The sequence below is a fragment of the Gopherus evgoodei genome, chromosome 1 (genome assembly GCF_007399415.2).
Source record: "Gopherus evgoodei ecotype Sinaloan lineage chromosome 1, rGopEvg1_v1.p, whole genome shotgun sequence".
NCBI lineage: Eukaryota > Metazoa > Chordata > Testudines > Testudinidae > Gopherus > Gopherus evgoodei.
Window position 1 is genome coordinate 104,545,823 of NC_044322.1, and position 17,050 is coordinate 104,562,872.

Sequence of the window (17,050 nt, forward strand, 5' to 3'; positions counted from 1 at the left end):
GGGCATGATCAAGATGTAGCACCAGTACAAGTGGGAACAGCCCAGCTCAGTCAGGGCTAGTCGCCGGATAGGAAGGATGCATGCTACAGGCTCCAGCTCAGGAGCTGGAGATACTGAGACTCAAGCAAGTGCCCAGGTACCCGAGGATGCCACTCGGAGGTTGCCACTATCAGGGTCCTGAGCTGAGAACTGGTGAAACAGGGAAGGCCCAAGTCTCCCTGCCATGGCTGCCCCTATCTGACAAGCGGCCCCAGCCTATTGACTCCAGCCCCTACGCCTAACTGCCTGGCAGACAAGAGTGAACCTGTTGATTCTGGCTGCTAGGCCTTACTGCCCTGTGATGCAGGGTGTTGGTATTGGATCTGGCCGCTAGGCCCCATTGCCCTGGGAGTCAGGGTATTTCTAGTGTTAGGCCTTACTGCCCACAGAGGCAGGAGTCTGATTTGTCTTGTGTACTCCAAGTTTCACCTCATTTAAAAAGTACTGGCTTACAAAAATCAGACATAAAAACACAAAAGTGTCACAGTCACACTATTAGTGAAAAATTGCTTACTTTCTCATTTTGTCTGTATAAAATTTTAGTTTGTACTGACTTCACTAGTGCTTTTTATGTACCTGTTGTAATATTAGGCAAATAGCTAGATGCGTTGATGTACCCCCGGAAGACCTCTGTTTACCCCCAGAGGTACATGTACGCCTGGTTGGGAACCACTGCTTTGGAGGACACAAAAGTATATGTCATTGGGAGTCCATGTAATTTAGAGAAACAATGTTATTTAGAGAAACCTTTAAATTGCTCTAAATGATGCTGGGTAGGGCCAAAAGAGTACAAAGAGTGTCTTGCACCTCCACTGCTGCCCTTTTCTGTATGATTCTCAGTCACAAGTGAGGATCTAACCCATTAGATTTTATAACCCAAAATGCAACCATTTTTTTAAGAACAGAGAGAAGCAGTTTAAATACATGCAGCCAGATGTTCTAGCAATAGAATGATTTGGAAAGTGTTATGGGTAAGAATTGCTAGTGCCTCTTTTCTTCCCATCTGACCCTTCCAAGGAAATACCTGTCCTTAATTCCCCCAGTGCTTTGCTCACTGGAATATCATGCTCTGGAAAAGTAAGGGGAATCCCCATATTATAAATAATACACAACGTTTCTTTTCATGCAGGTTTAGATAAATAATATTTATTATTTCCTGTTTCAAACCAGTAAGCCACCTGGCTTTTCTTAAGATTTGAGATGTCCCCTTTTCCCCACTAGGTGTCTCCCCTGCTCTATCAAAAGTCACAGTCTATGTCTACAAAAGGATACTAATAGTTAAAAGCCTTGTATAGCAATCACAGTTCACAGCATTTTGAGTGAAAAAGCCCTCTCTATCCTCTTATCTAGGCACAGTTGGAAAACAGCATGTGACGTTAATATTTTCATCTTGGGCTATGTGCTGCATTCAATATCAAATAAAAACAGTAACTACCAATACACTTTTTCAGCTTTCGTGGCTTCTGCTGTAATACAATGAAACATCTTCCTGCAGGAGTCAATCAGTCAGTCTTTCCATTTGGCCTAAATCTCTAGTGGAACCTGGAGAAAACAGCCTGTTACCATGGAGAGGAAGAAGAGAAATCTCGACTGTGAAACTATTGCTCCTGAAACCTCATTAAAGAAAAGCAGGGGATCTGGAGAGCTGTAATTTCTCATAGAGAAGGTCACCCCATAAACACAGGGATTCCTTTCTTTTCCAGAGAAGCTTTGGTGTAGTGCAATCAGCTCTAGTCAAAGTCCTGCCCCTCCCGGGGGCAAGCAAATCTCCAAAAATCTCCCATTAGCACAATCAGATTCAGTTCCTGCTGGATCTCTATAAAAGTAAAAGTCAAAATCTTGCAGGAGAGCCTGCCGACTTTCTCCCTGCAGGATATTGTCACAGTTAGGCACAGCAGAGTTGCTCGAGCTAACGGTGCCTTAGTTTGAAAGAGCTAAGGCTTGTTGCAGAGCACTGTCCTTAAGAAATCCTTGATCATGAAATTTGCTCCTTTCCTTACTTTTAGTGTGTCAGAGCCCATTTGCCTTGACCTTAAGCCCTCGTCCAGACTAACCCGCGGCATCGGCGGGTTAAAATCGATTGCTCGGGGATCGATATATCGCGTCTAGTCTGGACGCGGTGTATCGATCCCCGAGCGCGCTTACATCGATTCCGGAACTCCATCAATCCGAACGGAGTTCCGGAATCGACACGGAGAGCCGCGGACATCGATGCAGCGCCGTCCAGACTGGTGAGTACCTCGATTTTAGAAATTCGACTTCAGCTACGTTATTCTCGTAGCTGAAGTTGCGTATCTAAAATCGATTTTAATTCCTAGTCTGGATGTGGCCTAAGAAAAAGCTTTGTAATGGCCATGTATTTTGGGCCGGCTTGGGAAGGGGTCAGATGTCAACATTTGAGGACCTAATGTTAGAAACCTAGAACCTGATATTTATAGGTCATGAGCACCTGCATCTTCCACTGACTTTAAATCACAATTTGGGTGCTCAGTGCCTTTGACAATCAGGATGTGGGCTTCTAAAGTTAGCAGCCAATTAAGTGAGGTACCCAAAAGAGAAGTGGCTTTTGAAAATTTGAACCATTATGTTAAAATTCATCTGCCATGATGGAAATCCAAATACAATAGCATTTTGCCATTGTCCTAGCACATTACAGTATGAAATTAATTCTACACGGCACAGAACTGTTTTAAGTAACTGAATCCCAGGTGTACAAAACATCTGGTTAATTAAACATTGTTTAATGTAACCCAAAGATTGGGTGTGTCTTCCCCAAGGCCCAATGGGACATTTTCATTGCAATCCAGGTTCCCCAAACCTGGGATGAAGCCACTGACGTTGCATCAATTGGCTTCCCAAGGGTACAACAACAGATATTCAAAGTGCTAAGCTTGGAGGATTCAGAGCACATACTATTCTCATAGAACTAACTGGCATGGGGAAAGCTGGTGGAATATTTTAAACTATGCTCCAAACCTGGAGAACCCAGAGTACAGTCTTTGAGTGGCAGAGTAAGTAGCATCATTCTGGCTAACAATCAAGAATGGAGGGGAGCAACTTTGAGGTCTGCACCCTGGGACTGAAGAACTTAGCTTCCTTTGATGTTTCAACCCACTGATTATCTGAAGGTTTGGGACATTCCATGTCAGTATTTGAGTTTCATTGTCAAAAATGAGTGAAGAGCAAGAAGTACACTATTTTAACAATCAAGGTGCATACCTAAAGAAATATCATTACATGGATAATATTTTATCTTTAAAAATATTGGGGGAACAGTACTTGCTTAAGTAACAGAAGTCTAGGAGAACCAGACTGGGAAGATCTGCATAGGGAGCAGCAGCTCTATGACACTGTCTCCACCAAAGCCCACTGAAGCCCCTTTATTCCAAATCTACCAGTGTTGGGGTTCCGAAGGTGAGACCAGGGTATAGCCAGAGCAGGAGCATCTGTTCTCTGTGGAGTGTTCCTCTCCAGACTCCCTGAACATCCTCAGAGACAGTTAGTGCTGTTCTGAACAACATTAGTTCCCATAGCTACCTCACTCACTAGATGCCCAAAACATCTGCCTGGGGAGGCAATACATCTGCCAGAGGCAGCTCAGCCAACACTGGGGAGGAAGACCCATAGATCATTGTGGATGATCCTGGATCCATGGGGAAGGGAGAAAAGTTCAGCTATGAATCCTAAACTTCTGCAAATTTAGGTCCTCATATCCTCTTCGGAATCCTCCACATTCCTCCACTGTGTAGAATTTTCCAAGGCCCAACAGGAGAATATGAAATTACCCTTGATTTTATCCTGATAGTGTCCATTTAACAGTTAGGAGGAGAACATGACTAGCAAATTACTATAAATGTGTGGTAGACATCAGATGTGAGAATGCTGGGGAAGGCGAGTGTGGCAGACACTAGCCTCACAGCTTAAGTCACTATTCTGTCTGCAACGTCTTAGTATTACATAACACAGAAGTTACCTCTTCTCACTAAAATTATTAAGCATAACAAATTATTAGAATAGTTTTCTGTTGGAAAGGTGCTTTTGTCAAGTTAATTACTCTGGTCATAAGTAAACTATAGAAAATGTGGCAAAGAAAGTATTGATTCAACGCCTAAAACCTTTCAGAAACTGTTTGATGAAGCATCCCTTCAGGCTCTCATAGTTAAAACTATTAGGAAACAACATGGCTAGCCACACTCTTCAAAGTTAAGTATGGAATTAAAACTAGTGAGACATGTTGATCTGCACTGTACCTGTACAGATGAAACTTGATAGTCCTCCATAGATGACATCATCATTGTCTGGTAATATAAACGGACACCTTGTCTGAACCTCCAAACAGTATTGCTTGCAAGGAATTCTGTTGCTGCAGTGAAACTGTGTGACTTCAAAATACTGGGAACAGAGCCAGGCTTTGTAGACAATCTGGAAAAAGAGAAGAATCAGAAGTATAGATGGATGACAATAGCACTGTCATTATCAGAGGCACATAGTGTACAGCACACCTACACTGATGCTGATTCTTAAAGCAAATTTTAAGAGAATATCACCTGAGTAAAATAAACCCATAACATATCACTACTCTCCCACTTCTGTAAAGAAAAGCCCAACCAAGCCATCTAAAATGACTGCGATTTAAAAACACAAAACATTACTCAATCATGATTGGATTAATATTATTCTGTAATCTTATTTGTGTAGAGATGTACCATTCTCTGATGCTCCTTTTAATTATACGCGTGTCCTGTACTTTACAATAAACTGTGGTTCTAAAAGAATTAGAAAGAATTTGTAAAAAGGCACAGAACCTAAACACCAGAAGAAATTTCAAAGAGATTTATTTAATACACTCTGGCCTATTTGCTCTTCATAATTTTACCAAATAGGGCAAAGCCTTCAGGTCACAGTAGATGGTGCTGTTTCCCCTCAATTAAACTCCAATGCAGTCTGCAGGATTAAGGAGCACATTCCAGTGCCTGAATATCAACAGCCACAGACTAGGGGATAAGGTCAGGGAGAATATTTAAATGTGATCCAGATCCAACCCATTAAAGAGTCCATCACCTGAAGCAGTAAAGCAATCCAGACGAATAATTTATTTTAAAGAAAATTGATTTTGTTTGGTTTAGTCCTGTGGAAGGTATTTTCTTAAGACATGCTATCATTCATAATGGTAACTTGAGCCTATTAGGTATACAACTGCTTCATACATGTGAAGAGTTGCATTTGCTGACTATCAAGCAGCCATTGTGGGGAAACACCTACTAACCGAGTCCCAAAACAATTTCCTGGTTTCCCAATATATAATTTATTTTATTTTTAAACATGTTATTTACTGGCTAAGATTTTATCTTGTTTGCTGGATAATGAAAAATTCCATTCTGTATCCATTCAAAAATATCTGAAAGATTTAGTAACGACATTTCTTCTATTAGAGGCTGAAAAGCAATATAGTTTAACTGATTATTGCTCCTCTTTCCATGCCTGTTTGTAATTAAAAAAAAAAAAGGAAAACTGAGATTAAAAAGTTTAAACACTGAAAATTCAATAGCTGATACTTGAAAGGACTAATTTGCTAGAGAGTTTGGTTCAATGTAGGCATGTTTCATCTTATCAGTTATAGTTTTTATTAGTGTCAGTAAAATTTTAAGTTCTATAATTATCTATAATTATTTCCAAGGTGGTAGTTCAAGAACCACAGAGCTACTATTTTTAGAATATTTGCAATGGCAGCAGATATGGCAAGGTTTTTACGTGACAACTGAAAATAGTGTCACTAATGTGGTTTATGTTAACCCCTTTGTAACTGCTGACACGGAGCATATTAACAATAAATGATTATCATGGCAGCAGTCCAGATGATATATGTATTCTACTGTTCTCAGATAAAGTTTGAAATTACAACTGATTCTGTGTACAGTGTTGTTGTAGCTGTGTTGGTCCCAGGATATTGGAGAACAAGGTGGGAGAGGTAATATTCTGTACTGGACCAACTTCTGTTGGTGAGAGAGACAAGTTTTAGAGTTTATACAGAGCATTTCAGTCCTGAAGAAGAGCTCTGTTAAGCTTGAAATGTGTCTCTCTCACCAACAGAAGTTAGTCCAATAAAAGATATTACCTCACCCAAATGATTCTCTCCATATTTAATATATACCCCCCATGCTTTCAATAGTTCGATTGATCTAATACTATATATTGACACCTGTTGGTATAATGAAAATAACAAGTACATTCTTTGTAAAATGTGGTAGATCATAGTCTATTGGTTGGAGAAGGAATCCTGGTTCTGACAAAAGATTAATTTTGACCAGTCAATCGCCTCCTTGTGCCTCAGTTTGCCTATCTGTAATATACACTGTATTTCACAGAGTCTGACACTTACTATGTATAAAGTGCAAACAACCCTAAAATGAAAGGTGCCATGTGAATTATCTACAAAAACCAATATTGGTTTATGAATGTCAATTATGCGGTATAGAAAAGAAACAGATAAACTGGTGTATACATTTAAGTGGAACACGATGTGAGCATTATTCAGGAGTAGCGTTGGTTTGGAACATTTTGATGAAATGTTTTTTTCCATTGGAAAAATGTTGATTCATCAAAACTTAAATTTTAGATGTATTCAATGAAAATTTAATTGGAAAAGTTTCTCGGATCCAGAATTGAATTTCTTTTCAAAACCAACTAATCAGAATAGCCAGTAGACTAGTGGGTCTCTAGGTCACTCACCGAGGGTGTGGAACACCTAAGTTCAATTCGCTACTCTGAATTAGATAGAGCAAGAACATGAACCTGAGTCTCCTATATCCCAGGTGCGTGGTTTAACCACTTAGCTTTGGAGCCAGTCTCTCTTTGTCTTTCCCAAGGAACATTTAACTATATATACAAAGCGGAACAGCTCTAACAGAAGAGATTGACAGATAGTGTCTCTGTAGCCAAGTGTTAATGGCAATCAACTGAGATGTGGGATTTATTTGAAATACTATATTTCTATACTGTGTAAACTCTATTGGTAGGTGCTTGATATATGTAAATAGAGACAATTGGTGTCACACTGATATCACATAATACCAGATACCAGTTTATATACTTACTAAACTGGACTAACTGCCTTTGATTCTGTAGAACCAGGTTCTATAGACAACCTGTGTGAGCCTGTACTAGTTCACTAACCATGTTATCTGAATCCAACAACTATTACCTTAATATTTATGGACATTAGCAAACTTGTGAATACTCACAAGAAGTATCCTCTACTTGCATAATCAAAACTTGCTATGTAATATCATTTATTTTGCATAACAGCTTTCATAAAAAATCATCACAGGTGATTTCCCCAGCTGATTATAGTCTGTAAACAGGTACAAATAGAAGTCAACTGCAGAAATTGCCATAATACGCCATATATCATATATCTTGACTTTAGTAAGTCTTTTGATGTTGTCTCACGTGACCATCTCAATAGCAAACTGGGGAAGTATAACCTAGATTAACCTACTATAAGATGAGATCTATCCTGGATCTAGTTCTAGTCAAAATATTCATAAATGATTTGGACAAAGGAGTAGATAAATGATTTGGATAATGGATATGGTTTATAGATGATACAAAGATGGGAGGGGTTTTAAATGCTTTGGAGGACAGGATTAGATTTCAAAATGATCTTGACAAACTAGAGAAATGTTCTGAAATAGATAGGATGGAATTCAATCAGGACATATGCAAAGTACTACAATTAGGAATGGATAATCATTTGGACATATACAAAATGGGAATGACTGCGTAAGAAGGAGTACTATAGGAAATGATCTGGGGTTACAGTGGATCACAAGCTACATATGAGTCAACTATGTAAAACTGTTGCAAAAAAAGTGAACATCATTCTGGGATGTATTAATGGAAGTATTGTAATCAAGGTATGAGAAGTAATTCTTCCACTTGGCTCATCACTGTTAAGTCAACTGGAGTAGTGTGTCCAATTCTGGGCACCACACTTTGGGAAAGATGTGGGAAAACCAGAGAAAGTCCAGAGGAGAGCCGTAAAAGTGATTAATGGTCTAAAGAAAATATGGCCTACAAGGAAAGTTTTAAAATATTGGGTTTGTTTACTCTGTAGAAGAGAAGACTGAGGGGGGACATGATACCAATTTTCAAGTATGTAAAAGGCTTTTATAAAGAAAAGGGTGATAAATTGTTCTCCTTCTCTACTGAGGACAGACTAAAAAGTAATGGGCTTAAATTACAGCAAAGGAGATTTAGGTTAGACATTAGGAAAAACTTCCTAACTGTAAGAATAGTTAAGCACTGGAACAAATTACCTAGGGAGGCTGTGGAATCTCTGCCACTGGAGGTTTTTAAGAACAGGTTAAATAAACACTTGGTGGGGCTGGTCTAGATAATACTTAGTCCTGCCTTAGTGCAAGAGACTGGACTGATGACCTATTGAGATCCCTTCCAGTCATACATTTCTATGATTCTCTATGATGCAGTAATATGGAAACTCATTTAAAGATTCAATGGGACAAAATTGGTGATTCTAGTCCTACTGGATGCACACACTTGCTGGATGTTTCTATTATTAAACTCCTAATATAAATGGCTATTTAAACTGGCATTTAAGTGCTCAGAGTGATGCTTCAAAGGCTCAGACTCACAGTTATAGGTAAGTCAACTTGAAACAGACCCTTGAATAGAACACTCTAGATAAGTGCAAAGCATTATAAATGAACCCAATCCTAAAAGATGGTAAGCATCTACAATTTCCACTGAAGTCAATGGATATTGCAGGTGTTCCACATCTCCCAGAATTTCAGGCACGATCCAATGCCCATTGCAGTTAATGGAAGACTGTTAATTGATTTAAAAGGGTATTGGATTGGACTCCTGATCCATTAGTGTTATCCAAAAGTGTGGAACATTATTTTATGCTTATCCTGACTGTACTTGTATCTACAAACTGGACATGAAATTACATGTCAAAAGTCTCTCTCACAGAATTTTGCAATTCTGCTGCTAGCCATGTACTCAACATGGGAAAACACTAGCCTTCCACTGCAAAGCTCAGAAAGATTATAGGTTGTAAACATGGAGCAAGGTTCATGGAGGAGTGGAACCACTTCCCAAATCCCTATTAGGAACTTCATTTTTTCCTGATTTCAGTAGGAGTTAGGCATATAGGTATTTTTGAAAATCCCAATGGGCTTCTATGTGCATTTTTTGGCTCATAAACTTTTACAAAACTGGCCTTTTGGCTGATTCTGAATAAGAAAGCTAATGGAGGAAGAGGGCACAGGAAGCATCTTTCTCCTTTCGCTTGCACCTGTATGCAACCTAACTAGACTGCTAACACTAGAACTCTCTGAACAGGTGGGCAGATTAGGTAGTTAGCGTTCCTTGTGGTGGTCTATGGCCCAAAGACAGTGCAGGCAGCAGTAGGGTTGTGACTAGGGTCACATCTCTGTGTGTGCCCTGTGATCAGGCATTGGAGGAAGAGTTTCTCCTTTCCAAAGTAGGAGTGCCATACAGCAGTGCAACTACTCTTCTTGCTGCCCCATACACACATACACCCAAACTTGCCTCCCAGTGCTCCCTGAGGCATTCTGCCTGCACTTGTCCTGTGCAAGCAGAACATCTAATAGCTCTCTGTAAGGTATTGGCTCTTTGTATGAATGAGGGAGTGATGTTGCCCACTAGAAGGAGAGCCTAACATTAATACTAGTTAAATGAGATCACCTATAGCTCAAGTGTTAGAACGGAGAGGTTACTCACATTCTGCAGTAACTGGAGTTTCTCAAGATGTGCATCCCTATGGGTGCTCCACTTCAGGTGTGCATACGCCCTATACACCTTCAGAAATTTTCAGTAGCAATGCCCTTATGCACAAATCCCATACATCCTTCTGCCCTTCACTGGGGCTATATAAGGTTTCCCAGGAGAACCTCCCTCAGTTACTTCTCCATTGCAAGTCTCTCAGAGAAATTCCAAAGCAGAGGAGAAGGAGGTTGAATAGTGGAGCACCCATAGGGATGCACATCTCAAAGAACTCCAGTTAATACACAAGGTAAGTAACCTCTCCTTCTTCTTCGAGTAATGTCACTATGAGTGCTCCACTTCAGATGATTACCAAGCAGTATCCCCAGCTGGAGCAGGGAGGTTTGGAGTTGTGTCCAAGACTGTAAACAAGACTGCATTCACAAGGGCAACATCTGATCTGGAAGAATGGACAACTGAATAGTGCTTAGAAAATATGTGTACTGAAGTCCAAGTTTCAGCCTTGCAGATCTCAGCAATAAAAAGAAGAGTCACAGAGGTGGAGAAAAATCTGGTGGAATGGGCCAATGTCCTAGGAGGAAGTTGTATATCTTCAGATTCATAACAGGAAATTGTACAACCAGAACTCCACCTAGAGAGCCTCTGGGAGGTCACTGTAGACCCTTTATATCTGTCAGAATTGACATGAACAGTTTGGGAGATCTCCAAAATAGCTTGGGCCTATTCAGGTAGAAGGCTAATGACCTCCTGACATCCACAGTTTGCAGCACAGCATCCTCCTGTGTCTCGTGTGGTTTAAGGAAAAAACTGGGAGATGGATGTCCTGGTTAATGTAAAACTCAGAAGAGACTTTTGGTGGGAATTTAGAGTGCAGACATAGTAAAACATTGTCTTTGAAAAATACTGTAAGGTGTGTGAGGTGTCAGCCATTAGTACCCCTATTTCCTCGACTCCTTGGGCCATCTTCCATGGACAATGTAAGGAGGGTACAGGTCTCCACTGGTTCAAAGGAAGGTCTCATAAGACACTTGAGTACTAAATTAAGATCCCAAACCAGAATGGGTTCTTTCTTGTAAGGAAAATGTCCCCTAATCCCTTGATAAATCTCACTGTTGTCAGATGAGTGAACACTTAGAATCTCATACCTAGGGAATGAAAAGCTTTTATAGCAACCAAGTGAACTCTGATAAAGTTTGTAGATAATCCCAATTCCATGAGGTAGTCCAGGATAGTTGAGAAGGGAGAATAAGCAGGTAAAAGATGCTGCTGGTCACACCAATGACTGAATATTTTCCACTTTTGAAGTTAGATATGTGATGGAGTGGGAATTTTCTGTAAATATTTTGTATGGTTTGTGTGCCTCAGTTTCCCCCATATGCTCAATTGTCACCTAAGGGGTGAAGGGCTGTTTACCTCTCAGGCAGGCTACCACACACATGTGTAACTGATGCCTAGTTGTCTGGGGCCTGGCCCTCTGTGACTGGAGAGTTACTACCTAGGATTTATGAAGCATGAAGAGCTCTCCTCCCTTCCCCCACAGGAAGCCAGCTTTGTTTGACCAGCTGGACAACAAAGGCCTGAAGAAAGGCCAGGTGGGACTGGCCTGGGAATTTGGACATAAGGGACAGAGCAGATGTCAAGATTAACACACCATTTGGCTGGGGCTCTGGGCTAGCCAGATGGAGTACGTTATAACTTTCTTTTCTCAGTGCTAACTAAGGACTTTCTATGCTGTGTTCCTATTGACTAGGATGTTTGGGGCACATGTGCAGGCCAAATGGATATTGCTTCCGAAAATCTCTAATCAAAGGTGCATGGGGTTCATGTGCACCTGAAGTGAAGCACTCCTACAGACACTACTCAGAAAAGAACCTGTGTTTTTGGAGCTGAAGTATGTGTGGTATTTATGCAAAACATAGGTTTGTTAGAACTTGCCCTCAGCCTGTACAGTTCCACATCCCTGTCAGCATGCCTCCAAGAAGTTCACATTCTGTCTGGCTTTCAGATTGTTAGGAATCTTGTCCTATCTGCTGAAATACCCCAAATCCTTGGAGTTCACAGATTCTTCCCATAGGTTTCTGCTGTTATATAAAAAGTTACATGTGAAACCATCAATGAGAATGTATGTTGACTTACATGCTGGGTGTGCATGTTGCAACTATGTATTTATAGGCAGCTATTAGTCTTTTTTTAGCACTTCAGTGGCTAAGCCAAAGATTTATGGTCACAGTAGATGTTCCCCTTCCCCTTACCTTTTATTGTAGACAATACAGCTATTTAAAATAATAAATGTTATTGCTAAAAATTTTCCATCTAATTTTTCTGAGATATGGGATGAATACTGTATGTGTGGGGTTGTAATTGTGTTATACAAGTATTAGATTGCTGTAGAAAATGCACCAGGCTCATACATTTTCATGTACAGTAAATGAAGCATCAATTTTGTTCATTCATAGCACAAGATAAATTATTCATGACCATCATTTTGAGGAGGATTTTCTTTTTCATTCTCTCTCACTCTTTCTCTCTGTTCCCCTCCCTCCAAGTGGGCATTGCTTCCACCTTTACGCTACCCTGTATTTTTCATCTTCTAATTTAACATCTATTCAAACTGCCCAGTATTACTTGCTATGGTGAATTGGTCTTCAGTTGTCTGGGGCTGAGAGTGGGGGCCCGGGGCTGATAGCGGCTTCCCAGGGCTGACAGCGGGAGTTCCCACTCTCAGCTTCTGGGCACCTGGGGCTCCCACTGTCAACCCTGCACATGGGGGACAGGGGGTTTCCTGCTGTCAAAATTTCAATCGAAGCCTCATATTGAGGAATTTGCAATTTCCACACTATCGCAAATTAAGTAGGGCCTTACCCATTACCATACTGCACAATGGCTGCAAGGGCAAATGTACATTCTCTCAGATTCTAAACATACTGACACATTCTGGCTTTCTCACTCTTCATTCCACTCCCTGATCTCTTACCTGCTTCTCTTCTGAAAAGCAAGAAAAAGGTTTGTATGTCAAAGTGTCAGGGGCAGAGAGAATCCTCAAGATTTCACATTGAGTATAGATCTCTAGTGCAAAATTGTTGACTCTCCAAAATCTGACATACTCTCTAAGGGTTCAATTCAATAAAACTTATGTTTCATGGAAACCAAGGTGAGACTGTAGAAGCTGTAGAAAATCCATTTTTATGATTTTCACAGTACAGAAGCCTAACATTTTTTTTTAAATGAAGTGGACCTTTAACCAAGGAAAGGGTATATAAACTATACTGTATCTTATAAGAATGTGTTAACTATCAAGACACTTTAGTGAAACCAGGCATGCAAAACTTAGTGATTTGTACATTAAACCAAAAACTTATGAGATAAAAATACAGTGTTTATAACATGTAGTTTGTGTGCATTTTATGAGTTAAATCACAGCAATTAAATATAGCCTTTTGGATATTTTTGCTATTACACCATTGCCGTGAACTCTGTTTTTTTTTGTTTTGGGATGCGAGTTTTGTAACTTTGTTGTGTGTGTGTATACACATGTGAGTAATATATATTATGTACACCACAGACATAGACTATACTAAGATATACGGGCACAAATGGAAATATGTGCTATTCACCCATATGGAATAGAATTAGTGCATTTGTCAGATAGACTTTACTAAAAATGTTAGCCTACATGTTCCAATTTAGGTAATTACAATCTTTCTATTGAAAAGTGATCCTCATAATAATCTTTACTATTGCTCCTTGCAAATAATATATTTATACCATAGAAATATTTGTTATCTCTTAGGCAGATGATAAAGCTGTTTAGTTATTCACCATTTAGTATTCATTATATTCCTGTTAAAACAGGTTCAGTCTGAGGTCAGGAAGTGGAAAAAATACTATGCGACTTTAGTGACTAGTCACATGTCACAAGTAGTTAATGATAGTGATTAAAGAAATTATTAATTGACAAACCAGAGGCTGAAATTTGTTTGCTTGTCACATCATTACAAAGAGCAAGTGGATTTGGGGGAAAAAAAAAGAAAAAGAAAATCTATTTGTGAACAGCAAAAAGGAGCTAACTTCTCAACTCATATTATTGACACGGAATAATTCAACCAGCTATATTCAGGATATAAAACCAGCCCGCTAAATGAGAGACAGAGCTCACAGGCAGTTCCTCTTCCAAGCTGTAGACCTGGGTGGGCACTCATCTCCTTCTCCTTGGGGAGGGTCGGGCCAGCTGGCTGACTCTTCTGAGGCAATTCTATGACCTGTGTTGTGCAGGAACTGCTCATAATGGTTCCCTCTAACCTTGCAATATGTGCATGTAAGAGATATCAGGGATGCTGGCTGGATTATCTACCCAAAGCAAAACACCTGGAATTTTACTAATTCCTATCCACAGTGGGTGCAAATGAACCAGGTGACTTTTGCAAGTCATCAGGCAGAGGATGTCACCATGTTGGATGGTCATAGAGCTGCTCTTCACATTGGTTGTCCTTTGGAAGGTGTCCACATTAAATGTCAGTGATGTTGTCCATTGCCCAACAGCATATGGTGCGGTATGACTGGCAGGATAGTGGCATAAAACTAACTTGGCGCTATGTGACCAATATTAAATGAGATTGTCAAAATTATAAGTGGCAAATGGTTAAATTATATATGCATATATACCTACCGTATCTCACTGTCTCTCTCTTTCTCACACACACAAGTTCTAAATAATCTGCATTCTGTCAAAACAGATTTAGCATGTAGACTGAATCATCTGAGTCACACTGTATGAAATGCATCAGCAGAGTAGAATGGAAAAGCCCTAGAGTGTCTAATCAGTTTCATTCTCTACTGCTGTCAATTCTTCATCATTTTCAAGATATGAATCTTTTCTTCCTCCTTCCCCCTCCACCATTGCTCACACCACAACACTAGAGATTCTGTGTAATATTTCAAAAGAAAGTGAATAAGTACTCAAATATTTTGACTTTCTTCATTAACAATATTCTGATGTTAGCAGCTGGATTATCAAAATAACAATCAAAACTCAGTTCCTGAAGCCTTCTAAAGGGTTTATAGCATAGCTGTGAAAAAAAAAATCCCTGAAAACCATCACTCATGTCAGCAAACTTTCAGATCTGACACACTCCTGCACAATGAACTTCCCTCACACTGATTCCTCAGAATGGAGTCTAACTCTCAAACAAAGCACACCATTATAATGTATTTTCATCAACTGATAGAGTGGTGAGAGACCTGTGTTAGCTTTACAGATGCTCTGTCCGTGGACATTATACACCATTTCAGATAAGTATATCCTACTAACTGAGATAAGTACCACTGACAATACTGCTTTGGGGAACAGTGTGTTATGATTCCAGTCTCACCAGTAACAAAGATTGCAATTATTTAGCGTGTGATTCTGCCACCTTAGTTAACATAGAGCAGTACCTTAATTTGTGACTGGTCCCATTGGTTTCACTGAGACTACTGGTGGAATAAGTTACTACTCAGATTGAGTATGGGTGGCAGAATTAGACCCATAGAAAACACAGGACACAAAAAATATTTTTTAAAATTCCTTTTCATTGCAAGCTGATAGTATCACAGTGCAAATATTGTATGATTGATCTACCTCTTTATTATGGCCCCAATGCAGCAAGATACCTCATTATCATTCAATGGGTTCATTAATGTACTTAAAATTAGGCACATACTTAAAGTATCTTGCTAATTTGCTGGCTGGCCTTTCCTGAATGGGGGGGCCTACATGCATTATTCTGGTACATTAGTGGAGGAAAATGCACCATGAGAATAGACATACTTATATATTAACAAAACCTATCCATTCTAAATGGATTCTAATGCTCATTTTATACTGTACAAACCTGTTCTATCTTGATATTTGTTGTTAGTACAGCAAATACAAAAACATTCATGAAGGGCAATAGAACACAAGTTGTATTTATCATCTGAAATGTCCAAAATATGGATATTTTTTCTTAGTTTGTAAGTGTTTTACTAGATGATCACTTGCTCTGCCTCTAGTTCATAGGCATTTGTTCATGCATGTGTGCCTCAATTAATAGCATTTGCTGGAGTTTTGACGTAAACTTATATTTAAACCATTTTCTAAATATCTATTTTGTCTGAATTTCCTTTACCTCATTTTTAGCACAGTCTGTGTTAGATATCATCATTCCAAACATTTGGACTGAGTTACCAGTCCCCTAACTGGTATTTGAGATTGTAGCTCGCCAAGCTAAGATATTGCTGAATATGCCAATGATTGACTCAGCCTTGGTAAACGCCAGCAAATTACTTTTTGTGAGAGCTTTTTAAGCATTTATTTGCCAGATAAATCCTAAAGTCCAAACCTGAAGTCCTTATTCATGAAAAACACCCATTGATTTCAGGACTGGGCCCAATGTTGGCATTATGAGGATACACAGTTGAAAGAAAATCTATGACCACGTGTGACTGGATCTTAATATAATTTTGATTTCAAGGCAAAGTTGCAGTAGCTCAAGCATCCTCTTTGTTTAGCAGCTAAAAGTTTGCTCTAAAAGTCACTATTAATGCTTATGTAGGCTCCACAGCAGAGAATATAATAGCACTTGTCACCTACTGACCAATCCTATGCCTGTACAGTAACCGTGTCTGAAACATTACATTAGGATCACCCTAGGATGTGTTCTCTTGACTAATAGTGGCTCTTCTTTAGGAATACATGGGTCAACCAAAGACCTGCTTTGTGAATCAAAACCTGAGATATAATATAGATGGCTTACAAATGTACTTTATACAGACTACATGACCAAAATATAGATGATCAGCTGATACAAATATGAACTCCCTCAGGAACTTTGTCACTTTTGAGTACCTTGAACTGCTTGACTCCAGGAATATGGCATGTTGAATACATAGTATAGCATGAAAAACATTTTAATGCTTGCTCAAAAAGTTTTGACCCCTGTACATACAATGCTATGTACTAAGGGAAAAGGCAAAACAGTTTATTAGTGTTTCCTGACCAATACTAATTCATACAGAATAACTTGTTTTTGTCTGTTTTAATAAAGGCACAAAAGATTATGATCTCATGGGAGGCATGGTGTATGAGTTTTTCTTTTAAAATATGCGTAACATTTTATTTCAATTTGATTTGAAAATAGATTAAATGTTAAGATGAGGCTGAGATTTGTTTTCTAATGTATTATCTACTTTAGTTTCAAGTCAAGTGTTACATAATTAGCCT

The 17,050-nt window shown here is 39.3% G+C and overlaps 1 protein-coding gene across 1 annotated transcript in view; it reads right to left on the reverse strand.

The window, feature by feature from the left end:
- The window catches only part of FAM155A (family with sequence similarity 155 member A), an 843,899-nt gene that overhangs the window by 13,710 nt on the left and 813,139 nt on the right, over nucleotides 1–17,050 (reverse strand). The window contains exon 2 of the mRNA XM_030568324.1: nucleotides 4,290–4,461. Within this exon, the coding sequence (XP_030424184.1) occupies nucleotides 4,290–4,461 (172 nt within the window). The remainder of the gene's footprint in view (nucleotides 1–4,289; nucleotides 4,462–17,050) is intronic.